General features: G+C 39.8%; 2 protein-coding genes across 4 annotated transcripts; both read left to right on the plus strand.

Annotated features, from left to right (window-relative positions):
• The first annotated feature begins 4,471 nt into the window (after positions 1-4,471).
• On the plus strand, positions 4,472-9,711 carry LOC129762531 (serine hydroxymethyltransferase). Of its 3 annotated transcripts, none has more exons than XM_055760919.1 (3): positions 4,472-5,200; positions 6,642-6,841; positions 8,365-9,711. In XM_055760919.1, the coding sequence occupies exons 1-3, from the start codon at positions 4,892-4,894 to the stop codon at positions 9,566-9,568; spliced, it is 1,713 nt and encodes a 570-aa protein (XP_055616894.1). In that variant the 5' UTR covers positions 4,472-4,891; the 3' UTR covers positions 9,569-9,711. The 3 variants fall into 3 exon arrangements, with proteins under 3 accessions (XP_055616894.1, XP_055616895.1, XP_055616896.1); XM_055760920.1 differs by lacking the exon at positions 4,472-5,200 and adding an exon at positions 6,403-6,563; XM_055760921.1 differs by lacking the exon at positions 4,472-5,200 and adding an exon at positions 6,403-6,557.
• A 13,431-nt stretch (positions 9,712-23,142) lies between these two features.
• LOC129776164 (transcription factor grauzone-like) lies at positions 23,143-26,569 on the plus strand. The gene is made up of 5 exons (XM_055781637.1): positions 23,143-24,205; positions 24,264-24,502; positions 24,553-25,947; positions 26,009-26,204; positions 26,270-26,569. The coding sequence occupies exons 1-5, from the start codon at positions 24,074-24,076 to the stop codon at positions 26,420-26,422; spliced, it is 2,115 nt and encodes a 704-aa protein (XP_055637612.1). The 5' UTR covers positions 23,143-24,073; the 3' UTR covers positions 26,423-26,569.
• The last annotated feature ends 1,251 nt before the right edge of the window (positions 26,570-27,820 follow it).

The raw sequence follows: 27,820 nt of genomic DNA on the forward strand, positions 1-27,820 counted from the left end.
TCGCTTCCATTTGGTTCATAAAAAGTTTCAGTAGAACTATTTCTTACAGAGGTATTCTCTATCGAATGAAAAATTATCCTTTAATTTTGAATTAGGAATATTTCATGAAATAATGAACGCACAACAAATCAGTGGTCAAATATGCCCACCGCAAACTTGAAAATATTTTATGCAAGGTCCAGTTGTAGCTTTGACGAATGCATTATTTTATAACAGAGTTATAGCGTTTTAAAAATCACTCAAAATTTTCGATGTCGCATTATACTCCTCTATTTTTATTAATTGTCGAGTGTAGTTCTTTACCCGCTTCGGAATACGATCGGTCACAGGAAATGTCGGTTCATTTACACACTCCATTCACTTTTAGTCTGTATTTAGTTTTAGGAAACTGCTGATCTGGAATATTTAGGTGATAGAGGATCATAAAAAAATCTTCTTAATTTAGTTGATAGAAACAATTTAGTTTATCATGCACTTTAACAAAAAAAATAACAAAAAACACAATATTTTAAATTTGTTCTTTTCGCTACATCTAAAAGTTACTTGGTTTCATTAATTTAAATGTGCATTCTGCATTCAACGCAAAATTTTCTAATCTTTCAAATGAGCAGCATAATTATTCTAAGTAGTGTACTTTCTAAATTTTATTCAGTTCAAGACATAAAATTAGGCTCAAGAAAAGTTTAACAGTGTCCTAGTGACTAGTGATGCATGGACATTCTAATGCAAATATAAAAATTGATTCCTAGAAATTTCTGAAATTAAAATACTTTATAAAAATGATTTCACACGCAATTCTGTATGAGAAACTATACAAACTATACAGACATTATTATTCTAAGACTAGCTGTTCTCGAGATATAAAAAAATGTATAGAAAATTATATTTGATGAAATATGATTTACCCATATCATGAAATTTCATCTCATTATGGTTGAGATTTCATGATATGGATCGTTTAATTTTAATTAATTTTGGACTATAAGGGTCTATGCATACCTCGTAAGTATAAAAGTTCGTTCATAGGAAATAGTTTGGTCATTCACAGTTTAAGTGGAATATTTTTATAGTACAGATTTCACTGAAGATCAATGATCAATGAATGAAAAAATATTTGACCAGGCAGTTCTCTCAGGTGGCTCAATCCGTTTTTGGATAAATACGGAGTTTTTAAATTCTTGAATATGTGTTAATTAATTCCATTTTGAATGTATAGGTGATTGTATTTAAAAAAAAATCTTCCTGTCTACGTGGACCCAGTCTGTACCCCCTCCCCCCTCTCCGTGGACAAGCATTCCCCTACCCCCTACCCCCCTAAAGTTGTCCACGTGGTATGTGGACAGCTCCTTACTTGGCCACGGCCCAGACCGAGATGGATATGAATCTCCTTTATGCTGGAAAGTGTTTGTTAGGAGTAAAATTAGAAAAAACTTTCCAACTTCAATTTGTAATGAGATGTAATATTATCACGCTCCTCCCCAACAGCATCATTAGCTATGTGGATAGCGTGATCGTGTAAAACCGGGGCTCTGACAACCCTATCCCAACCAATGCAAATTGAGCGTAGGCAGCATAAAACAGGGCTCGCGCTTAGGGGACTCACGTATTGTTAAATGTTTGGAGTCATATATGTTAATATTTGATTACGTTGGATAGTTTCCTTTGGCAAGCGATGTTTGGATACCCGTCCGGAAGCTTTCTTGGCGATTTGCAATTAAAATAACTGCTGGAGAAACGTGCGGAGCACTTCATTTTTAATTTTAGGTTATGATTTCTATACTCAAGATTTTCTATGCTGACTACAAAAAGGTGGCCATCTTAGCAATCCCTTGTGTAAAACCGTCTTGCATTCCAGCCGGCCTTGGTTCGATTCCCATTGTCGTCGTTTTGATTTTTTTTCTGGTGCAATCCCAAAAAAGATGGAAAAAGAAAAAAGAAAAATATCTGCTTCCATACATACAAACATTTTAAAGGGTTGGGGGATATATGACATTATTTGCCTATTTGACGCTTCAAGACATGAAATGACATGTTTTCTGTCGAAAATGAAATGGTTTCTGACAACGCTAGTTTGGGTGTACCATCTAACAACCATCCTTTCCATGATAATGGCCACGCTATAGAGGCGATCCCTCTGACTGTGAATGTCATACTACCATTCCTTCCCTTCCCCTGGTGACTGTAAAGATGTGGTCGGGGTCGTTATTGACTATTTAAAGTTCGAATCACCGAAACTTGCACAATGAGAATGATTTGCTACTCCCAAGCGTCATTCAGTGTGTTCTTTGTGCAATTTTTCTGTTTCAGCTCAATCACGGAGAGCACCTACGAAGTGTACAGTTTACCCAAGCTCAAGCCTTTCGCCGCCGGATAAAGTATTCCGCTGGCATGTGCGCGGTGTCGACGGGATCGCTGTAGGATCAGGGGTACCAAATGTACCGCACCACGACTGTATTCTGACGACTGTCACCATCATTGGCCCGTAACAGTCGTTAGATCAATCTATTAACGACAATCACACAGTGAAAATGTCGTGCGACATTTATATTTACTGTCGTACGCTGTACACGGCTGCATTTCCATATGTGAGTATTTTGTTCATTCGTCTGCGACAGGCCTGGTTGCTAACTAGTCATGTTGTTTGTAGATTCGGAATGCAATCGTAAATGCATTGCTACTGTCGTGAATGATTTTTTTTCCCTCGTGCTGATGATGTCGGGTGTCTTTGTATATATTATGCAACGTCGTTCGCTTACAAAAGTGTGTTCTTTATTCACCAGTATTTTATTCATTTTCTCATTCGCAAACTATAGGTTGTAGGCTTTGAAACGGAAGATAATTTTCAGTTTCTGATGAATTCTGCAGCATATTCCGAAATGGAAAAAAATTATTTGTTGGTCGATGACGCGGCTATCATATGTGGAGAGCAAGTGAGCAGTGTGAGCAACAGGGAAGAATCTGTTGAAAGAAATGCGAGAGGAAGTGTTGTGGGTGGAATTAGCGTAGATGAAAGTTTCGCGGGTGCAAATGCATGGCCAGATGAGAGTGAAGCTGGGGGTAGTGGTGCGAGTAGGAGCAACGATAGAGTGGATCGTTCGGATGGAATTTCTAACCCGAACGGAAATCGAACTCGAAGCCCCCGTGGCAAGCGCCACGCAAACCACTAGGTCATGAGGACCATACATAATAAAAAATATGTCCTTTTTTTAATTCTTTATTGAAGAGACTTTCAGCCTCCTGGGCTGGTTCGCCTCAAAAAAAAATTGTACTGAGCCTGTTTGAAATCCATCGGTTTTCGAACGTTTAAAGTTGGCTTCATTTGTGTTTATTGAGGCGATTTGAAATTGATTTGATCGAAATAAGGCCAAAAATGCATTGTTATATATTAATCTGTCACCACAATTATTAGTTTCCTACTTGGAGGATAAATCTAAACATTCCCAACACTGAGTATTTCCCGATGTCATCAATATATTAACAAAGAAACTCTCGCCTAGAATCATTAAGGAATCCGTGCTTTTTTCTCCTATGAATTGCTGCTCATTTGTGTACCTATCTTGATTCGGCCATCCCAACAGTACATCATTCTCGATACAGCCGATCTAAAATTGAATCGGCTGTCTCTGTATATACGTAACTTGTGCTCACAACCACATCCCAGAGCGTACTGGTGAAAAAGCACAAACGCATAAAATAAAGGCTTGTTTTACGACCGCGATTTCTTGGTCATGACATTTTTCTTGCGACAGTCAAATTTGACAGTAACTCGGGTAAACCGATGATATTCATCGCATCGTGAGCGACTGTTACAGCGACAGAATTAATGGAGTAGCAGACACGAAAAAATGGAAAATTAACAGTACGTTTGGCTCACTACGATCGGGCCCGAGAAATCAGACAAATTCGACGAAGCACCGTCTGCTATAGTACATGTTTATTTTATTCATTCGTGCTTTGTCGCTTGTATGCGAATGTAGCGCGCACACAGTGAGTCTCGATTTTATTTCATACCGACTGTAATGAAAATGCAGTACTTTTGGGACGCCTGTGTAGGATTTTTAATTTTTTTTCCGTTTAACGCGTTCATACGTCTCCATAGGTCCGCAGAAGACTGGCTTTTGCTTATTGAAACTATGAAAAGATTTGACAAGTAGACCAAATGACAAATAAAATTGTAAGAAATGGGGAAAATTCTTATTTTCATTTCATAACATTCTCTAACTAATATATTATTTCGCCTTTGATTCTTTTGGTGCATTCCTCAATGCTGACGATTTTTTATTTCTGCATTCTTTCATAGGCCAACCACACCTAAACTCAGTACATTATTCATAACCGCGACATATGCCGCTGCAAACAAATTCACGTCTGCCACAGCGCTAACATCACTCACATACAGCAATACTTCCAGCCGGCAAAATTGTAAACAAAACTATGTTCGTAAGCCGAGTTATTTAGATCTTGAAAACGATTATGGATTGTCTCACGATAGGCTCGTACTCGTAAAGCAATGATGACCCTCGTATGTGTGTTCCGCGAATTGTTGATTGAGAACTTTTCATAGCCGCGAGAGGTTATCACTTCAGTGGCAGAATATTTCGCTGTCACTGATAAGGGGATCCTGAAATGGCAGATTCGTGGTCCCGCATGTTGATTACTTTCGGTTTCATTTTCTTTTGCCTCCGAGTGGACTTCTGAACAGTCGTCGTTCTCTAGATCTAGTGGAAAGATTGAGATATAAACAGGTCCTATTATCTCGTTATGGGAATTTTATAGAGGGCATTATTTCGTGCAAATTCAAACAATTCCAATTGGATTTACGTGTTACGTAGCTAAGTTACAATTTGCATCAAAACATCAAACAACGGTGGTTCGTGTGTGCGTGTGAGATATGTTTGAGATGTGTGCGGCCCTCGCAAGAACTGGAATACCGCCTCTCGCTCGCTCCTGCAGTGCTACTCCAACGCCGACTCCGCCGGCCATGTGCTTGCGAAGGCTTATCACCAACACCAATGCTGTCGGCGCGAAATACTTGGATACGATAATTTCATCATCACCATCGAGGGTCAAGTTCTTACCAAACGGCGCGCCCAATCGGTCCAGTTTGACGGTTCAACCTCAAGTGACGAGTGTATTGAGATCGATTTGCTCCTCGTCCGGCGTGGGTTTATCTAGTTCGATAGCGCAAAAATCGGTTAAGGTAAGAGAACTGTATATACGTGAGCTTTTAATCACGCTTAGAATATTCCGAGAATTAGTTAGATGAGACTGTGAAATTAATTGGCCGAACACATGTGTGCTGTTAATTATACCCAAGTACAAACTCACAAAATGCACTTCACTGTAGAAGGTAACGAATATAGAAAGACCATGAAAATTAAATATGAAAGAAATCGGATGAAAATCCGTCTTCTTTACGAATATGGTATGAAGGATGAAAACCAGATTATAACGCTCACTCATAGAATTCGCGTTGACGGCGGAATGGTGTTAACATCTGGATACGACGTTAGTTTGTATGAGGCCCACTATTCTCTATCAGATTAGTCAGTCCTAAGGCAGTTTTAAATTGCTAAAATTTGTATGAATTTTTTTTCTTGGCGAAAAGTACGTTGTCCTGACCCTAATTTGAACTATTTTGTATGAATTTTCAGATATTCTCACCAAAACTTACCATTATAATATAAAATTATCTTCAGTCACAATTTTTGTGTGATTTTTTTTTCACTACTTGCAATGAAAAGTGATTTTCATTTACATAGAGTACTAATTTGATTTGGGAAAAATAATTTTCATTCATATTTTTTTTTCTAAAAGTGTGTTCATTTCTTCTGCAAACTTATATTGTCATTCCTACTCCCCCATTTCGTAATACCAAGCTCAATGCCGTCAACGCGGATGGCGGTAGTCTTTATCAATTTGAAGTCCAAACCCAAACCCGTTCTATTGGGCGACATCGTATGGATAATCCCACAGCGATCTTTTTATGTTAATGGCCTATGATTGTTTCAGCTACAACTGACAATACAACTCAGCTAGTTTCAGCTACAACTGGCAATAATCTCAAACAAGTTGGATTATGCATCAAGCGTATGAACGCAATCAGACAAACGTTTAATCTCCTCATTGACGTAGGAAAAAAACAAATCGTTAGAAAATAACTCACTAGCACGGAAAAATTTAACAAAAGCGCATTTTGGAGTACACGAATGCAAGGCTGTGCGTCAATGATGCACAGCATATTCGCAAACAACTTGTAGATTGTATGTACCTACTTTCTCACGCGCTTCTAAGTCTATTTTTTTCGTCAAAATGTTATTCGAAAAGAAGTCGGAAGTGATCAATAAACAAATCGTTGCTTATCGGCGTCACCACCAGCTCGAGCAGTAACAGCATGCAACAGTTGTAACTAGCATGAGATTAGAAATCATCGAACATTCCATCGCGAGCTTCCAACAAGAACGGCTGACACTGTTGAATACAAAACGATATCAAATTTAATTTGAATCAAGTTTTACGTGCAAACGAAGATCAGTAGCATGCCTTCGAACAATCATGTAAATGTAAAATAGTCTTTTCGGAATTCTGTTTTTCTTTCTAAATACTTCATTCGTCGTTTTGTCTGCTCTCGATATTTTCAGATGTCCGGTAACGCCAAACTGCTGCACGAGAATCTCTGGGAGTCGGACCCGGAGCTGATGTCGATGATAAAGAATGAAAAAAAGCGCCAAATCCAGGGGTTGGAGATGATTGCTAGCGAGAATTTCACCTCACTGTCGGTGCTCCAGTGTTTGAGTTCGTGTCTGCACAACAAGTATTCCGAGGGACTGCCGGGACAGAGGTGAGTAGCGAACGCTAGATAAAGATAATTAATTCAGTCGAGCGATTGGCCCACAGAATTTGTTGTTGCTCAGTTCGTTTCGAAAACAAAAAAGTCTGGAATCGTCGTTTGATAGTGCTTATCGTCTTCGTTAGCTCAATCGTTCCTGAGGAACTGAGATTTTGATGCCAAATACAGTAGAATCTCGATTATTCGCGAGCGGATTAACTGTGGTGCAAATAATTCGCGAAACCGAGTTCCATAGTAATTCTTGTTGCGTATAGTTATAAGTCGCACGCAACGAAGCAAGTAAATGACGTAAATAAAATTAATCGAAAAAATTAGTTCTATTCATTTTATTGGAATAGTAAAATCTGTTTTACGGTGTTAGTTGTGCCTCTGCCTCAAATTTTCTTTTTAAAAAGGGCAAAAAACTGCCGTTCTACGCATAGTTGTCCCATGTAACTTTATGACAATTTTCACTTATCTTCATAAAACGACGTTCTTATGCCTGATATTCTATCAAAACACGAGAAACGTGAATAATTATAGGATTTAAAAATTAAAATACGCTAAATGTTTTTTTAATTTTTTATCGCTACAATAGGGCTTGCTCACTTGCGCAGATTAGAAAATCAACACTTTGCCCCCTTCAATAAACTTCTACACTTGAGACTTAAGACTTGTAGTTGGCTGACATAGAACCTATGTAGTGTGAAATATTAGATTGTTTCGAAAGTTCTTACCCTCAATGGCCAATCGCTTCTTAAGTTCTAGCACCATGCTGAATAGCATATTCATCACCAACTTAATGCTTTTCACACAGAAGAGATGCCCACTGTGTAGTTCATATGTTCACATGGAGAAATTGCGCCTATCATGCGCTATCGCTATCATACGCAGGCTGACGGTGCTCCGCTTAGCTTCCACCATTCGGTGAGCGCAACGCATGCAGCCTTCATGCGCGCTATAGTGTACCTCTCTTACGCAAACCACTTGGTAACCGCATCGCATGCACAATTCATGCTTTCGTTCGTATTGAACCATCAAGACACAGAACAGTAAAAACTTTTGCAACGCACTAATACATATGAAAAATTAAAAAAAAAAAAAACAAATTGTCCCATAAATTCATCAAATATGATCTTTCCATGTACGCGCAATGAATTAAATTGCACAACACAGGGTTGCCTGTAGTCCCAATTCACTCATTAGAAAACAGATTTCTAATATTTCCTTCATAAACATCGCTGCGCGAATTGTTTCTTATCGACAACCCGACACGGCTTTGAAACAAGTTGACGCAAAACAATCGTACGAATAACAACAACAATCAAACGTGTACAATTCTATATTGAAATAACATCGCTGACGCCAGCTGACTGCTCAGATTCCTCACACTTCCACTTATCAGCCTCAAGCTCTGCACGATCCTTGCTGGAGAGAAAACAGTGATTGCTTACGTCCTACGATGGTTATCAGCAAGACCAACCTCTAAACTCTTATTTACTTGTTTTTCTGTTGTTATTTTGTTTCCCCCACAGATACTACGGTGGCAACGAGTTCATCGACGAGATCGAAATCCTTGCACAGAAGCGTGCCCTCCAGGCTTACCGGCTTGATCCGGAGCAGTGGGGCTGCAATGTGCAGCCCTACTCGGGTTCGCCGGCAAACTTTGCCGTCTACACCGGGCTGATCGAACCGCACGGTCGCATCATGGGTCTAGATCTGCCCGACGGAGGTCACCTGACGCATGGATTTATGACGGCAACGAAGAAAATTTCCGCTACCTCGATCTTCTTCGAGAGCATGCCCTACAAGGTGGATCCCTCAACGGGACTGATCGATTACGACAAGTTGGAGGAAAGTGCGCGTAATTTTAAGCCGAAAATCATCATCGCGGGTATCTCGTGCTACTCGAGGTGTTTGGATTATAAGCGTTTCCGCCAGATTGCCGACGCCAATGGGGCGTACCTGTTCGCTGACATGGCACACATTTCCGGACTTGTTGCAGCTGGGGTCGTTCCCTCGCCCTTCGAGTATGCCGATGTGGTGAGCACGACTACTCACAAGTCCCTGCGTGGTCCACGTGCCGGTGTGATCTTCTATCGGAAGGGCGTACGCAGTGTAAAACCAAACGGGGACAAGGTGATGTATGATTTAGAGTCGAGGATCAATCAAGCGGTGTTTCCGGGACTGCAGGGTGGTCCACACAATCATGCGATCGCTGGCATTGCGACCTGCATGCTGCAGGCGCAGACTCCCGAGTTCAAAGAGTACCAGGAGCAGATCATTCGTAACGCACGTGCGCTTTGCGAGGGCTTGATTGGCAAGGGTTACAGTATTTCGACTGGGGGAACCGATGTGCACTTGGTGTTGGTGGATTTACGTCCTGCGGGAATCACCGGTGCCAGGGCCGAGTACATTTTGGAGGAAATTTCCATTGCTTGCAATAAAAATACTGTACCTGGCGATAAGAGTGCGCTCAATCCGTCGGGCATTAGATTGGGCACGCCAGCACTGACAACGCGAGGACTTGTGGAGGCGGACATGGCGAAGGTTGTAGATTTTATTGACCGGGGTTTGAAACTATCAAAGGAAATTACCGCCGTGTCCGGACCCAAGTTGGTGGACTTTAAGAAAACGCTACATGAGGATGCGACCCTCAGTGCGAAGGTGCAGGCACTGAAGAGAGAGGTTCAGGAGTACAGCCAGAAATTCCCCATGCCGGGATACGATGAGTTCTGAAGTAAGTCTATTAAATTTCATTTCTTTGTTCTTGTAGTCTAATAAGAATCTCAGCCATTTAGACCTGTACTGTATACGTTCATAGAACTGTGTAAGTTCAGATATAAACACAGGTGAATTGTTCGCCGAAAAATTCAGTTAAATTTATTTTAACATATATCAATTAAATAAATCGGAAGTTGAAATATCACCTATCATTTAAAAAAGTTCCCGAATCTCAGTCACCGGTTCTGAGCCTTTTGGTTTTGTTGGTCTATTACATATCAAATTTCGGATTTGGTTCATTTGATCAGAAATAATGGTCTTATAGGAGAAGATGGAACGAACCATTGTAGTAGTATAAGTAAAACAACGTGTTTTCATGGGGTAATAGTGTTTGTGAGAGAAGATCAAAGCACACCATTTGATTTTGTTTTGGTACGTAAATAGATCAATTCTCGCGTAACTTTTGAAAAGGTTCTATGTGAACAAATCGAGTTAATGGATGCACGCTATTAGTCTTCAATCATTGAATGCATTACAAAAACAATCCTTTCACGTATCTATTTTCTTCATCTTTTTATCGCCGATACAAAAAATATCCAATGTACAGATTCGGATTTTAAGCACCCAGCTGTTACTTCGGACGCCACTTTCCTCCGATGCCCGAATCGTCCGAAGTAACAAAGCAGTCAAAACAACACGGAGTCGTACTTCGGTCGTTTTGAGTTTTTGTTTCTTACAGTAGTTGTTATCGATTTCAGTTCAATTCAACGGGTGATAACAATAATAATCTGCCTTTAGAACGAAATGCTGATTTTTTTTATTGTTGTTTAGTAGTTAGTTTCAAATTCTTATTGTGCAACGTAATATGTCCAATGTGCAAACGCGGGCAGTCAAAACGTCCAATGTAACATTTTTCGCTCCTTGGCTTCAACTTTAAACTCAAATCACGGAACAACAGCTACGAATGGTTTTGGAGAGCTATTCTTGATCGCTAGTGGTGAGAGGAGCGATAAAGATCGATAACTTTTAAGACAATTCGCGGAATAATGTTCGGGTCTTCAACTTCGTTTTTCTCGAGTTGACGAAAATGTTACATTGGACCTTTTCAAAAGTTACGCGAGAATTCTTTTATTAGACTGTGTGTAGTGATCCCTGATTTTTGAAATTATTCGTTCATCCACTAATCGAATACTTTTCAGCAGTTTGTTATTCGATACGATTAATCGCCCCAAATAATCGATTAATCGATTAATCGATTAATCGTCATACTGAGAGAAATAATTAGTTAGATTAATATTCCTCATCCAGAAAGCCATCTGGAAACAAAAAAGCATTCATTCCGCCTGAAAATCAATTATTATCTTTTACGTTCCCCTAAACTCGTAAAAGAAGCTCAATTCGCGTTGACGGCATTGAACTTCGATCACGAGCGCCAGTGACAATGATTGATTTTTAGGATAACACTGCAGTGGCCGTACTTTTATTTTGCTCTGGGCTTGGATCGATTAATCGACGTAAATTATTCGTTCGCTTCGATTATTGGTTGTTCAGTATTCGTTCGATTAATAATCGATATCTGTAGGAAGTATTCGATTAATCAATTAATCGAACGATTATCGGGGATCACTGTGCGCTTCACTGCCACGAATCTTAGAATAAATTTGAAAAATTTACAATTCAATACTGAAGTGAAATGTATGAACGATGTGTTCCGATGAACAATTATAAATATAAATAAATATAGGTGGTGTGTTTGCATATGAAGTAAAATTCTGATTATACGCGAGCGTAACATGAGCAAATTTATAACACATGCGAATTGGAGCTCTTTTGGAAGAGTATTTCCACTTATACTTGAGACTGATAGAATTTTCCAGCGCATAAAAATAGCAAGGACAGAATTGCGATTTTACCTTGTAGCAACGCCACGGGAAGTCACAGACAGAGTTGCAAAATCTCACACTCACTTTACTGACAGCGCAAGATATTGAGACAACATCAAAATCAACCACCAATTCCCCTGCAGTTCATGACAAATGAACCAAACTTAATTCCATGCAACCGACACTCCGTCACGTGGAACATTTGGTTTTTGCATTATTCCCCACACTCATTCGTTCCACTGTCTCACTGAGAATTTACGCCCGAAATTTTCATACGTATCTTCGATCAGCTGTTCCTGAAGGAATGTGCGGAGTCTCTGAAAAAGCCACTGTCAACGATTTTCAATAAGTCGCTTCGTCACAGTGTTTTCCCGAAGCTATGGAAGACAGCTTCTATCTGCCCGATATTTAAAACAGATTCGAATCACCTCGTGGAAAATTACCGTGGTATCTCCATTTTGTGTTGCCTGGCGAAAGTGTTAGAGGAATTAGTGCATAACGTTCTCTATTCAGCATCCCGAACAACTATCTCCGAATTTCAACATGGATTCGTAAAGAAGCGGTCAACCACAACAAACCTCATGGCGTTCACCAGCTTTATATCGTCTGAAATTGAGAAAAAGCAACAAGTAGACGCCATTTATTTCGATTTCTCGAAAGCGTTCGACAAAGTACCTCACGACCTCGCCATTACGAAACTTCGTCACCTGGGTTTCCCTCACTGGATCACAGAGTGGTTGCGTTCCTATCTGACTGAACGTAAGGCGTTCGTCAATATCAACGGTTCGCATTCTCGTGTGTTCCAAATTACATCCGGTGTGCCACAGGGCAGCGTGCTGGGGCCACTAATTTTCGTGCTGTTCGTGAACGATCTGTGCTTCCGATTGAAATCACGAAAGCTGCTTTACGCCGACGACCTGAAGATTTACAGATCCGTCGCATCTCACCTCGATTGCTGTGCACTTCAGGCCGATATTGATGAATTGCAAAAATGGTGCGTTGAGAACGGTATGGAGCTAAACGTGAAAAAGTGTAAGTCTATCGCATTTTCTCGCCGACAATCACGAATCGAATTCATGTACTCAATCGGGTCCGTACCCCTGGAGTGTGTTCTTTCCATCCGCGATCTCGGTGTGACCATCGACAACAAGCTTCGATTCAACGAACACATCAACCTAACAACTACCAAAGCGTTCTCAGTCCTAGGATTTGTTCGACGTAGTACCAGCAACTTCCAGGATATCTACGCCATGAAGACACTATACTGCTCATTAGTTCGTAGTATCTTGGAGTATGCGGTATGTGTGTGGGCTCCATTTCACACAACCCAAACAATCCGAATGGAGAGAGTGCAACGCAGCTTCATTCGTTACGCCCTTCGCTCATTACCGTGGTCTGACCCAACGAACATGCCCGATTATGAAAGCCGTTGTAGACTTATCGCTCTCGAAACGCTTGCCTCCAGACGATCCAATCTACAACGGGTTTTTGTCTTTGATTTGATTTCGGGAAACATCGACTGTCCATCTTTGTTGTCCAGTGTTTCGTTTTATGCACCTTCCCGTCAACTTCGTGAGCGTGACTTACTGTTCATTAGACGACATAGAACCTCTTATGGTCTCAATAATCCGTTGGATGTTTGTTTTCGTTTGTTCAACAGTGTTTGTGATGTATTTGAATTTGACATGTCTAAAAATGTATTTAAAAATAGGATTAAGGGCTATTAGGTTAAGATCAGTCTGTGGAATCGTTTTATAACATTCGAGACGTTGCAAATAAATTAATGACAGTGGAAGGGAACGAAATTCCATACAAGGAAATATCATCTCACTGACACCGCGTCAGACGTTTAAACGCGTGTTCGTGTGTGTTTTCCTAGTATGTTTCTAGCCCCGGTCCCATTTTTGTGCCGCTTATTGCACACACATCGATGGGCAACGGCACATTTGAGTGCTGAGTTTATGGGTGTATGACCAACGAAAATTTCACCAGGACGCAATGAAAGGTGATATTTTCGGCTTGAGCATTCACTGACATCGAGAATGAACTGATATTTCTGTTGATGGAACGAAAACTATATCAAAACAAACGAGATGGTGAGCCAGCGGTCATAGGCACAGCGGCACCGCGATAGAAAGAAGTGAAGAATGTCGGTGGAGATATTTTGCACTGATAAAAATTGCTTTTCGATTTCAACATGTTCTTTCGAAATTTTGCATCCTTGGTCACAGATTTAAACTTATTGTAATCAGTAAATTCAAAAAACCAAGGTGTTTGAGGAGACCAAAGCAGACCATCTAACAGTTAATTATAGTTGATAATTCCTTAATGTTTTGCGATAGTGCCCTATCGCATGAACCTCTAAAAAGAGATTTTTTTTTAAATTTTACTATTTTAAAAAAATCAGGATACGTAAAAACGTTTTCAACCAAATTTGTTTTTTCCAACGGCCGTCATTTTGTCGAAGAAATATGTTTTTGACTTGTCTGAGGTTCATGCGATAGCGGCATCTTTACTGATTCAGAATCTGTTCGATTTTTTTGTTTCAGATGACCAGAAGGACTGGTACGTCATGGCACAACTTTTTTTTAACCCTCTCGTTTCATCAGTTCTTAACTACAGGCAAACCTTTTTTGTGTGGGGGATAGGGACCGCATAAAAAAATCGTGCAAAATTTCACCAGTAGCTTTAAACAATCGTGTTCGGTACACATTTTGAAAAAAAAACTTTTTTTGTGCAGTAGATAAGCGGTAGACCGCATAAAAAAAGTTTCCCCCAAGAAAATAACTCAAATCCATGCCGTTCACCGTTCAATTACCTTTTGTCTCACTGCCAGTTTGCCAGTTTGCCTTTTCGGTTGCGCGTGGCTGTTTTGTGCTTTTAGTTGCATGTCGAAACTTGTTGCTGTTAGAAATCATGTCATGCAAACACTTAAAAAAACAGAGCATTTGGTGGGAGGAAGGGAATGATTTCAGAAGTGGATAATAGAGACGCAAATATGCTTTCTCGCACTGAAAGGCATATAAACCATCGAAAAAAACTAAATGAACCATAACTTCGTCAAATATGCTTCTTTTCATATACCGCACAAGAACAGAAAACCGCAGAAAAACAGGTTTTACTGTACACCCAAGTTTTTTTGCGCGATTTTTTTACGAGGTTTTTTTTACGCGGATTTGCCAATTAACGCGGTTTTTTACGCGGATTTTCCAATTAACGCGGTTTTTTACGCGTTTTTTTACGAGGTACGTATCCTCCGCGTAAAAAAAACTGGGTGTATTTGTAAATAATGATGATGGTCCCACGTCTTTCCCCTACATAAGTTTGAGCTGGACGAGTTATTTTGTGGATAATTATATGCAGGAGTTTCTTTGTAATATCAAATCAACCAGTGAGCAAATTAAAAACAAAAAAAAAACGGTCCGGTTATACCACTGGCATAGATTGGTCATCAAACGAACAAGTAAGGGCATTATCTGAACGCTAAATATTCAATGGCATGTCAAGAGAATTTCCAACCCGGGAAGACACTTGACCGATCGGGAATCGAACCCAATGCCTATATCAACATTAGCAGTAAATTTACTTGGAATTTTCAGCTTTACTAGATTCCCGAGAACGATCTCCTAATGAGATCGAGGTTAATGAGGTTGAGCAACCTCAAGCCTTATTCTAGCCGACACTTCAGGCCCAGTAACTCTCCCAAGGCATGTCAAGGGAATTTCCAACCCGGGAAGACCCTCGACCGATCAGGAATTGAACCTTGTACCTACATATGTCCATACCAGCCTTGAATTTACATCCCGCAATTTAAATGCCGCTTCACTGGATACCCGACAACGATCTGCTAATCGTTTTCGAGAACAGACTGCTGAGCAAACTTAAGCCTAATTCCAGAAGATACTTCAGGCCCTTCATTCAACCTGGGGTATGATCGCGTCAATCTAAATCTGCCACAACACAGAAAGATCTCGTCAATCATCTGTCAAAAATATAAATTTACAAGTACTGTAGAACCCCGATTATTCGCGAAATAGTCTGGCAAGCTCAGCGCGGATTACGAAAATCGCGGATAACGCAATAAATGCCTAAAAATGAGGTGCAAACACAAAAAAAGACATTTCAGCATGAAAACTGTTTTATCAATACAGGTATCATTAAACTATCCATCTGTAAGGTCGTGTACACCAGTGGTCACATATTGTGATAGTCAAGACCAAAATAAAAGAACAAAAACCTACCACTCATTCCGGTTGAGCTCTCCCTATCTTCTTTTCAGTTTCCACTTTCAACCCCTTGGAATGGATCGATCTTATCAAACAAAACAAAAACAAAAAAAACAATTGACTTTTGCCAATGTTCAATTTCAAAATTTTCTATGCCGGTTCACGCGCGCAACGCTCAAACTCGGGTACCCTTTCGTTACAAGCGTTGTCTATAGACGACATCCGCGCGACGAGCTGTGTGTACGAGAGTCGTCTTTAGACGACATGAAATTCATACTGCTCTTCGATCACACCAGCGCGATGTGTATATATTTCGGCGCAGTGCTCCGTACAGGGGTAGCACTTCGGCGGAGCACACTGCCGTAATGAAAGGGTTAAAAGATAGATGAATAAATAATAAAATAGGGCCCTATTCCAGCAGACGAGTGCTCGTCTCGTTTGTTTTCATATTCCAGAAGCCGAGTTCGACTAAAAACAGACGAGTAGCTCGTTTGGCTCCACGACCGTTTGGCCGCGCTCGTCGATGAATCAGTCGAATCGTCTAGTTTGTTTGATGTGTTTGTTCACCTTGTTGATTGAAAGCATCGGTATTCTTCTGCTCCGCCTTTATCTTAAAAAATTGTTTCACGGCTAAACTAGTATTGCATAAGCAATGTATGTTTTCAACTGCAACCATCAAATTCAATTCAGTAATTGCAAGATTTTACAGATTTTCAAATGGACCTCTTCCAAACAACACAACCAAATGTAAACATTGAACTCATATCCAGGGATGCCATATGACTGTTGTGATATATAAACACGGCACGAAAAGTGTCTTTACTAGGATTGGGCGATCCCGGATCGATTCTCAAACAATCGATCTTTTCCATTCCGATTTCCGATTTTTTGGATCGATCTTTTGTACTCGAGAAAATCGAGAAAATCGATTTTCTGCTTTCGATCTTTTCGATCTTTTTGTAGATTTGTTTTTCAGTGTTCATCGATTTTTTATCTCACCAAAGGCCAGCTAACATTTCTTTTAAACATAATGTCAGCATTTGGATCGCTTCTTCTACGATTTACTTCAGTACAAATGCTGACAGTGACAGAACTAATGGAAGCTACATAGGGGATGAACTGTAACAGGCTGCGCGTAGGATCAATGAACCTGATGTTGACATTAATTACTGGCGAAAGGTTGTTTTTTAGATCTGGCGCCAAAATCGAGAATCGTATGGCACGATTGGCTTTTATGGGATCATTGTTAGCTAAGTTCTGGGCTGTTGTTCAATTTCTAATGATACTTTTTCGATTAATTCATCAAATAAAACAACTACCTGACGGCGCAAGATGAATTCCCTGTAGCTGTGGCCTTCATGCTGTGGAACAAGAGGAAATGCTTTTGATATTTGAATAGAAATATGAAATTTGTATTCCCTGTTTAAAGAAACGACAGTATTCATATAGGATAAGCATATAAATCGAAACAAGCTTCTAATTTTTCAAAAATCGATTCAGCAAAGATCGATTCTTTGGTACTGATTTAATCAGTGGATCGATCCCTACGCTGTTTGGAAAATCGATTCAATAAGATCGATCTTTTTATAAAGATCGCCCAATCCTAGTCATTACATCATATTTAACGAAAATGAGTAATTCAAAACAACTACTTTATTGGAAATACATGCATATAGATTTAAAGCTTTTCTTGACAAATCGTAGATTAGGTGAACAAACACTGCCCCCAATAAATCCATAATAACAAAACGTCTGAGTGATAAAACCATATGCTCGAGAAAAAATATCAATGAAACCGAAAGATATATGAAACTTATTCCTTTTTGTTATGTTTTTTCAATATTTTGGCACTGAGAAAAGAGTATCGATTGATCAATTTTCTTCTTCTTCTTCTTTACTTTATTCGAAGCTGTCATTTGTCAGCTTCTGTTGTTGGCCCGGTAGCAAAGACCATATAGCCAGTTGCAGATGTATCGCTCTATCGTAATGATCTTAGCTCTGTGCATTTTATCTAGCTTTTGTCTGTGTTATAGATTCAATTTTGCTTGTTGAACGAATTTGACAACTTCCTTGTACAGTTCAATTTGTTTTGTTTTGTATAGCTCAACCAAATTTCTAAATTTGTTTTCAAAGCTGAACCTGGATCTAATATTATTGTATACTGGACAATGTAGAATTAAATGTTCTGCGGTTTCCGGAACTTCACATATTTCGCATTCTTCACTGCTTATTATTTTCATTTTCCCCAGCCAGTAATTGGAAAAATCATGGCCTGTCATTATACGGTTTGTGAGTCGTATATCCGGTCCTGGAATATCAATTCCAATATACCACGGTCTCTGCTCAAAAGTTGATTGAATTTCATAAAATCGTTTTCCTTTTTCAGATGAATATTGTTGGTACCAGTCCTCTGTCTTTAGTTGGTTTATATTTTTCAGCCTTAAGTGAGCGTCTGTTAGTAGTATCTCATTGGAATAGACCGGAGCATCCTCGTTCGTTAGTCCATATTTAGCTAACTGGTCTGCTATTTCATTCCCACTTACAGATATGTGGCTAGGCACCCACTGGATTGTCGTTTTCCAAATATGTGCGATTTTAAGTATTTCCACCATAATCTGTGGTCCAAGAGTCTGTTCTTGTACGTCCTGTAGCATGCAGCACGCCGATCTGGAATCAGTGAGAAGTACTATGTTTGACATTCTGTTTTCTTCGATGTATCTCATTGCTATTCTGATAGCAAGTAATTCCGCCGATGTTATACTGGTTTCCTCTTCAAGTTTGTAATATAATCGTTTCCTGTTGCTTTCTACGTATATGCCAACCGCGCATTTCTTACCGATTTTCGAAGCATCAGTGAACACTCGTCTTTTTTCTTTGTATGGTCCGTTCAGTAAGTACAGAACCATTTGTTTCAATCTCATTGGATTAATATTCTTTTTACTATCTGTCATCCCATCTAAGTAGGTGTAGATTTCTACAGGATTTTCATCTATCTGTGCTATTCTTATGGTAGGTATAATTTTGTCGAATAAATCTTTGTTCTTGAAATATATTCTTTCTAAGTATGTGTATTTACCCATTTCGTCATACTCCGGTCGACCCAAATTTCTGAGCTGGTCGGCTACTATATTGTTCCTTTCGAAGTATCTCGCTATTTCTTTTCCTGCAACATATTCTTGTCTTAGCTCTATGGGTTCTTCACCTGATATAGCGGCTAATACGTTTAGTGGCGTAGACCTGGTACATCCAGTAGCTTTTCTAAGTGCTGCATTGTTCGTGGTATTAAGTTTTTTTCTGTTTTTGACATTGGCATTACCATGAACTATACATCCATATTCGATAACGCTTCTCACCAAGGCTTTATGGATTTGAACCATCGTAATTGGGTGTGCTCCCTTTTTAACTCCGGTCAAGACTTTCAGCATGTTTGTCCTGTCTACCACCTTTTTCTGCAGCTCTCGTGTATTTGGTCCAAAGCTCAGACTTCGATCCAAAGTGATCCCAAGGTATGAATATGTACGTACTGTCTCTAATTTCACGCCATTAATGAAGATGTTCAGATTTTTGTTGCCCTTCTGGAATAGAAGTGCTTTGGTCTTTGTTTCGTTAATTTTTAGTTTCAAGCCATTCGCTATGTCGATGAATTTATTCAAACCGTTTTGTGCTCTGTTGTTGAGCTCCTGAAGATTCTTGCCTATCACTAAAATACCGAAGTCATCTGCGAATTGAACTAATATCACACCTTCCCCTCGGGATTCATGTAAGGACGCTGAGTATATGTTGAATAATGTCGGGGAGAGCACGTCTCCTTGCGGTAGTCCGTTGCTGATCGAGCGTGTTACTGTTTCTTTCCTCATGTGAAAGTTTATCCTGCGGTTTGTAAGAAAGCTACTAATCCAGGTGACAACATCCGGTGTTACTTTAAGATCATACAACAATTGTGTAAGAATTGTGCTATCAACAGTATTGAACGCATTGCTGAGATCTATGAATATCATAGCTGTTATCATCTTTTCTCGTTTGTACCTCTTTATGCAGTTCAAGACGTACGAAAGACAAGTTGTCGTTGATGTCCCTTTTCTGAAACCGAAGGACGTTTGCGGTAGGAGATTTTCGTTTTCTACCTGTTGTTTCAATCTTTCTAATACGGCTGTGTTTACCACTTTAGTTAAAGTGGGAACCAGAGATATGGGTCTTTTCCCTTCGGGTTTGGTTTGATCTTTGCCGGCCTTCGGGATTGCTACTATTTTGATGGTTTTCAAAGCGTATTCAATGTATCCTCTCCTCCACATCGCATTCAATTCTCTTATTATGTTCTTCGCCACTCCGGGGTTCAAATTTCTCAACATCTCGTATGTTATTCTATCCTCTCCTGGTGCTGATCTTTTTTTCTTTGCCAAGATGGTATTCCATTTATCCATGGTGAGGATGTCGTCTCGCGCTACCGATAGTGTTGCTGTATCCCTTGATATGTCGTTAGGTCCAAAGTGCAAATTCAGAAAAGTTTCTACAGCATCCCGATCATCTTCAAGCAAATTATTTTCCTTTCGCCGCATCCGCTTTCCTGTGAGGCGACCCACTTTTTCCCAAAGTTCCTTGGAACTTGTGAACGGTGTTACATCCTTTGGGAATTCGTCGAAGTTCTTTTTTGTCTCTTCTCTTTTCCGTCTCTGGAATATAGCAGCTTTCCTCTTATAGTCCAAAAGGTTCTCCAAACTAGACAGAATATTAAATTTCCTTCTTGCTTCTGTTTTTTTCTTCCAGGCTTCATCTACTTCAGCCGACCACCAGGGCTTAGGTGTTCGATTATCCTTAAACTTATTTTCTTTATACGCTTTTTTAACATGTTTCTCCAGATCTGCTATGCTTTTCACCTGATCCATATTTAGTACTCTCATAGTATCTCCTATTTTTTTCACATTGTATATATATTTCTGCTTCCTTTGCGAGCTGCACCCTACAGTGATTTCCACGGCCATATGATGACTGCCTATTCCAAAGTCTAGGACACTCCATTCTACTTCATTGTGAAGGATAGAGCTACATAGAGAAACGTCTATTGCACTCGGTTTTTTGTTAATTTGAATCGGTATATATGTACTCTGTCCATTGTTCAAGAGTATTAAATCGCTTCCTGTCATGGCATCTGCAAATACAGTTCCTTTTTTGTCACAATAATCATTGCCCCACAAGAAATGGTGCGCATTTATATCTCCTCCAAGGATTACTTTTTGGTACGCTCTAAGATGATCTAATAGTTTTAGAATGTCTTCTTCGAATTCCTTATTAGTTGCTGAAGGACTCACATATATGGATACTATCACGAGATCTATCGCTAGGATCTTCACCGCACATATCTGTATATCATCTGAGGTATTGGGAAGTAGTATAGGTACATAGTTATAGTCATTGTGTAATAATATTGCCGCTCCACCATAGTTATCGTGACGAGATTTAGGAATGAATTGGTAATTTGTTATTCTATATCGGTTACTTTTTTCTAATGTAAGTTGCGTCCACGTTTCTGACAATATAGCTATATCATATTTTCCTTCTACCAAAACTCTACGGATTTCAGTTTTTTGTTTTTCCATGCTCTGAACATTGCATTGGATGATTTTTATTTCATTATTTCGCATGAATTCAAGTTTTAGATTTTTGTTGAGCTTTGATCATAGTCGAGTACTGTTTCAATTATCTGTTTTTGACCTGATTTTTGTTTTATATGTTTTCAACAACAGAACTAGCTAGATTAAAATGCTTTTGAGTGCATGATTTGAATTTACGTTTTATCTCTTCTGATGTTCCAATTTCCTGTAGGAAGTCGGCATAGAATGACATTACTGTACTCTGCATGTTACGATTAGCTGATGATTCAGCATTCCGTTTCGCGTCTTGCGTCAAGCGATCCCACTTTTCTTTTTCAGTAACCTTGAACGTGTTATTCAAGGCCACTCCATTGGTCTGGCTACCGGACTCTGATTTGCTGCTAGACTGTCCTTCATCTGTTCTAGGTCTTTTTCCTCCCGTCGTTGGTTTTTTGCTTTCCTTTGAATTGTCTTTGTACATTTTGACAGCTGGTTGGATTTTCTGTCTCTGCTCGTTCATCATTTGCCATTGATCTCGTAGTGGATTTGTGTATCTTCCAGATGACATATCTGCGTATGTGTTTGGAAGACTTGGAAATTCCTCTGCATTTTCAAGTGCTGCGTATGTGTTTTGCGTCCATATTGGGAACAACTCCTTCGCTTCGATGTATGTGATAGCACTTTTTGCCATCAATTTTTTAATGTTTAGTTGTCTCGTCTTCTCCTTACAAGATTCATCTTGTGTTCTGTGTTCTGTTGATTTACAGTGAGCGCATCTAGTTGGATTTGTGCAGTGTATAAATTCATCCTCTGTTTCGTGGGGGGATGAGCACTGTCCGCATCTTTTGTTGCTTTTGCAATTGTCTGCGTGATGATTGAACCTCAAGCATTTACTACAAACGATCAGTTTTTGGATAAACGGTCTCACTTGACTGCTGCAGCAAAACAACCTTACGCGTTGTGGCATCTCTCTCGCTCGAAACATTACGCTTATTCGATTGATTGGTAGGGCTTCCAGGTTTTCTCTACGAGTCATTCGTCGTACACTTACGATCGGCACGTCGCAGTGTATATCATCCTGAATATCTTCAATCGGTATTTCTGCTGGTACTCCTGCAACAATACCTGTTACACAGACAAGATGCATGGGCACGTATGCTTTGTATTCGCCATTCTCTTCTTGATTGATTTCATCCATCAACGAGTTTGCCTTGAAGTAGCTATTCACATAAATCATTATTCTATTTCTACCAACCTGTTTCATATCTTCAACATGTTTTTTGTATCCTTCCATTTTTCGTATTTTGCTCCCTAGAGAAAATTTGTTGATCCTTCTTTTTCCATTTAGCGTTTCCCGCAGCTCAATGTATATCCTATACGGTCCTTGATCCATTCTGTTGTAGGTTATGTTCTTCAATTCGTTTTGTTTTTTCGTTCCTGGTGATACAGCTTTCTTACTGGGGGTCGTGTTCGTCACCTGCGTGATTTTCCCTTGAGCTTGTGAACCTGTTGCTTCGTCCATGTTCCAGTCAAATTCGTCTTGAGATTTGTTCATATTCGATAGATCCGGTATACTCGAAATATCGGGTGGTTTCCGTTTATTATCCTCCATCTTATTTTTTTCGTTCCGCCAAGATGGCGTCGCTAGTACACGTTTTTCTTTCAAACCTCTTCCGATTATTGTTTTATGTTCTAATCACTTATTTCACTATTGCTGATTATATTTTACTTTCCTCTGCCGAGAATTACGCTTTGAACAGAACGTTTTGCACTGGTCTGTATATATGATCAATTTTGTAATTTTACCTCACTAAATTGAATTCACTGTCCACAGAAACCGTCAGCACATGTGTGGCTCGGAAGCTCAAGTTGATTGATCAATTTTAAAACTGTTTGTTGTTTTTCTCAAAACAAAAACATGTCTTCTCATCTGACATCACTGATCATACCGAGAAAAACTGACTGAAGTCTCTCCAGTCAACCAAACGAAACATTTCAATGAAACTCGTGTACTGGAATGGGATATTTTGCTCGTCTCGACAGTGACTGAAGCCGAGACGAGACGAATTACTCGCTCGTTTTCTGGAATAGGGCCCATGATAGTAAATAATTAGTAAAAATATTCTTCGTTTCATTTTTCTGGAGCTCGAAAAAACGTCCGAAATTCGTGTCTCTACACTAGAATACCCCTTTCACACGTTAGGACCCGGATTGTTCTTGTTGCGTTTTAAATTGAGTCCGCGTCAAGATTATTTGCACAATATCAGTGTCGGTCCCCGCTCCCAAAGATATTTATTGTATAAAAGGAAATTTGTCAAAAATTCATCTATAAAGTAGTCGTATATCGTAAAGCAACCGAAAATAAACCATATTTTTTTATTTCCTTATTTTGTAACTGTTAGTCCCAGCGATTAACGTTTTCTAACGAAAAGCTCAACGTCAGTCCTTAGTGACCCACACGGCGCTCAACGTGTTAGGTATTTTTTCCTTACGAATAAACTCGAGTTAAATAAATGTTGAACATTCCTCAAGATTGGGAAAAGGTATGGCAAAGTTCTTTAACATTGTACTTCTTCTTGGTTGCTATTTAAATTTTGTGCGTTCATACCACATAACATAAATTCTACCCAAATTCTTATTTTCTCAGAATTCAATTTTTTTTGTAACCCTCATTTGAAAAACGCCGCCCATTATTTTTCGCTGGGCCCGGCGAAGAAACGTCACACTGAACTCCGTTCTGTGAAGGGGATTTGAATTGAATTCTTCAATCAAAACATCAAAACATTTGTTCTTGTTGGGAAATCCCGACCGATTTCACCACTAATGTCCTCGTTTGGACTCGAGGGCTGTTTCACCTGCCTCCGGCAGACGGAAAACTTCCATCGCATTACCGACCACGACGATGTGAGCGGTGAAAACATTGAAGCGATCTTCGCGCAGCACTTTTGGTTTACCGTAAGTGGACGAATGTTCGGATGGCGAGTGGTGATTGCTAATGTTCTGTATTGTTTAGAAAGACGATTATAGGAATCGGATCGTTTGTACCAGCTGCTGGGAGAAAATTGATGAATTCCACAAGTTCTATTGTCATGTGGAGAAAATTCATGGGACCTCACAATTAGCCGAGATTAAGTCGGAACCTTCCACGGAGGAGATTATTTTTGAGCTTGGATTGACGGGGAAGGATGTCCATGATGATGAATGTGATAAAAAGATTGAAAACCCGGAAGAAGAAAAGCAGTTATCTAAAAGGTAAGTTTCAAGCAAAGATTTGTCATTCAGCTAAGCATAATAAATTTCAGCCTTATCTTCTGCGAGCCAATTTGCGAACTAGCAACGGAACAATCGTTGGTTGCAGGAAATGAGAATGAATCGGAGATTAATGGTGACGGAGATGGTACGGTAGGCAACGACTTTCAACTAACGGACTCTAGCGATGAATCCAGTTCTGTCAGTTCCTCCGCTTCGGAAGATATCCCATTGGTGAGACGATTAGCCACCCGGAAAAGAAAACGAACTGAAGAGACTAAGGGTCAACATGTGTTCACTTGTCACATTTGCATCGAAAGTGGTGTGGAAGATGGGGAAAAATTCAGAACATTCTATCGATTGAATGCTCACTTCAAGAAAGAGCATAACATGAATGGTTACATATTTTGCTGCAGTCGAAGGTGGTCCTCAAGAAAGGCTTTTGTTGAACACTTCGATAATCACGAAGCAACGAAAGTTGATCAGAAACGATGTTTAGAGTGCAACTGTTTGTTTAACAATGAGAGCAGCTACGCTAAGCACATGTATTTGGTGCATACGCCGGAGGACCAGAAGCAGTTCAGGTGCGATCGATGCTCAAAGGCTTTCGCTGCCGAAGATCTTCTCAACAGTCACATCAATTGGCATGAAGAGGTAGAGAAAAAGAATCATCACTGCCCGATGTGCAATAAATATTTTTTCAACGCTGGCTATTTGAAGAAACACAATTTGAGCCATCATAAGATTAGCAAGCATGCGGCGGTGACGACAACATCGACAGTAGAAAAAGTGTTGGTCAGCAAGAAGGAGGAGATCCCCAAAAAGCGAAAGAGAGGGACACCTGCGGACGTTGCCAAGCAGGATGAACTTATTCGTGGGTTTATTACGTTGAGCTGCTCGAAATGTGATTTTATAGGGCAAACATTCAAAGAGCTCTCCGAACATGCATTAGTTGTTCATCAATTGACGACTCCTTCGGTGGTATGTTGCGATAGACGATTCGGTAAGCGACTTCGGCTGTACGAGCATTGCCTCCGACATCTGAATCCGGACCACTTCAAGTGTGAGCTGTGCGGAAAAGCCTTCACTGATAGCTCCGGCTTGCAGCATCACAAGTGGTGGATACATACACCTGTCTCGGAGCGGCCGTTCAAGTGTGACATCTGTGGGGATGCTTTTGTGAAGGATTACCTCCTCAAGCAGCACATGGACAGACATATGGACAAGGAACGCAAAACGCATTCCTGCGAGCTGTGCAACAAAACCTACACAAATTCGCTGCAGCTGAAGTCACACATGCAGAAGCTGCACGGAGCGGTCAGTAATTGGGTTTGTGATGTTTGTGCCAAAGGTTTCACCCACCGGGCTCTACTGGAAGACCACCGAAAGACTCACACCGAGGAGGGTTTGGCGAGCTTGAAAATGCAATGCGAGAAATGCAACAAATGGTAAAATTAGTAAAACTTCGGAAGCTGGTTTGTTTCACAATTTTTTTTTACTGCGAAATAGGCTAATCAATAAGAGAGGCTATCTACGGCATAAAAGACGCTGTTTCGACAATGGACCAGCCACGTGCGATGTTTGTGGTGTAGTGTCGGTAAATGAGGCCTCACTGGCAGCGCACAAAAAGCTACATCATTCACACCGTCCGAAATTCACCTGTACATATTGTGGGAAAGAGTTTAAAAAGCAGCTTCGATTAAAGGTTTGCGTTTTGTTCTGCTTCGTTGGTTTAAAATTGGACTTCTGTTTTTCTGATAATGTTTCCAGGAACACGAAGCATCCCATGCAGGAATCGTTTTGTATAAATGTCCATACTGTCCCCGAATGTGCAATTCCAGCTCCAACATGTACACTCATAAAAAGACGGCCCATCCTGAGCAATGGGCAGAAGCCATGGCTGCTCGTGATGGCCCAAGCTAGAGTGTTGAATACTCTCTCAGAAATAGAAATATATAGATATATTTTTAGTAAATTGTATAAAATACGATTTTTTATAGGAGAAAACCTTCCTTCATTTGTCTTGAACTATTGTATTGATTAAATATACGAGCCATTTAACTGCCATCAGATAGCGGCAGCTTCTCCCTGTAGAAGATATGATTACTGTGCTACAGTGGAGCTGCCGTAGTCTAGTGCCCAAAAAATTTTTACTTCAAAATAATGACTGTGATTTATTCACCCTCCCTAAAACATTACTTTCTTCCAACAGAGAACACAAATTCCACGATTTTAACATTAGTCTCCTGGATATTCAAAACAAAATTTACAGTTATTTGACAAGCGTCAAAATTGTCGCTTGTCAAATAACTGTAAATAATGAAGAATTTTGTTTCGGTGTACATTCCTCCAAATACTTCCATTAGACGTAGTCAACTTAGGAACATAGTCTCGATTCTCTTATCCTTAGTTCTCATTGTCTGTGGAAGGATCCACATGGTAGCGATCACTTTCCAATCAAGAGTGATCCAATGAACCATTTGAAGATCCATTCGAACTCACAAGGAACAATCGTCTGGCAAAAATATGCAATAGCGATAACAATCGGTGCCGAATCAATAGATAGTCTTCCACAATTGGAAATTCGACCTTTTTTTATCCCACTTATTTATTTATTTAGGCTTATGAGCATTTTAGCTGTAACAGAGCAGGGTTTAATCGTGTACATGTTACATGTTTATAGAACAGACAAACCTTTTTTGTGCGGGGGATAGGGACCGCAAAAAAAATCGCATAAAAAATTTTTATAGCTACTTCACCAGTAGCTATAAAAAATCGTGTTCTGTACACAATTTGAAAAAAAACTTTTTTGTGCGGTAGATAGAGACCGCATAAAAAAAGTTTCCCCCAAGAAAATAACTCAAATCCATACAGTCCACCGTTCGATTTCCATTTGTTTCCTTGCTTTGCGATGGGATAGTTTGCCTTTTCAGTTGCGCATGGCTGTGTTGCATGTCGAAACTTGTTGCTGTTAGAAATCATGTCATATGCAACTTAGAGCATTTGATGGAAGGATGGGAATGATTTGAAAAGTGGGTAATTTAGACGCAAATATGCTTTTTTTTCGCACTGAAATGCATATGAACCATCGAAAAAAACTGAATGGACGATAATTTCATCAAATATGCTTCTTTTCATATACCGCACAAAAAAAACACGTATAAACAGAAAACCGCACAAAAAACATCGCACAAAAACAGGTTTTCCTGTATCTATAAATTGTAAATTACACAGTAGCCATTCAGGCGTAAGAGTATTTTCTGTTCTTCCATTGTTCAGTTAGACCGCACAGTGGAGACAGTTGACATGAACATTGTTGTT

This window comes from Toxorhynchites rutilus, chromosome 1, assembly GCF_029784135.1.
Source record: "Toxorhynchites rutilus septentrionalis strain SRP chromosome 1, ASM2978413v1, whole genome shotgun sequence".
In the NCBI taxonomy this organism is placed as follows: domain Eukaryota; kingdom Metazoa; phylum Arthropoda; class Insecta; order Diptera; family Culicidae; genus Toxorhynchites; species Toxorhynchites rutilus.

Excerpts from the sequence above, each read along its gene's own strand:
- LOC129762531 (XM_055760919.1), top strand. The coding sequence starts at position 4,892 with ATGTTTGAGATGTGTGCGGCCCTCGCAAGAACTGGAATACCGCCTCTC. Across the intron at positions 5,201-6,641 it reads TAGCGCAAAAATCGGTTAAG|ATGTCCGGTAACGCCAAACT; the intron begins GTAAGAGAACTG and ends CGATATTTTCAG. Across the intron at positions 6,842-8,364 it reads GAGGGACTGCCGGGACAGAG|ATACTACGGTGGCAACGAGT; the intron begins GTGAGTAGCGAA and ends TTTCCCCCACAG.
- LOC129776164 (XM_055781637.1), top strand. The coding sequence starts at position 24,074 with ATGTCCTCGTTTGGACTCGAGGGCTGTTTCACCTGCCTCCGGCAGACG. Across the intron at positions 25,948-26,008 it reads TGCGAGAAATGCAACAAATG|GCTAATCAATAAGAGAGGCT; the intron begins GTAAAATTAGTA and ends ACTGCGAAATAG. Across the intron at positions 26,205-26,269 it reads AAAAGCAGCTTCGATTAAAG|GAACACGAAGCATCCCATGC; the intron begins GTTTGCGTTTTG and ends TAATGTTTCCAG.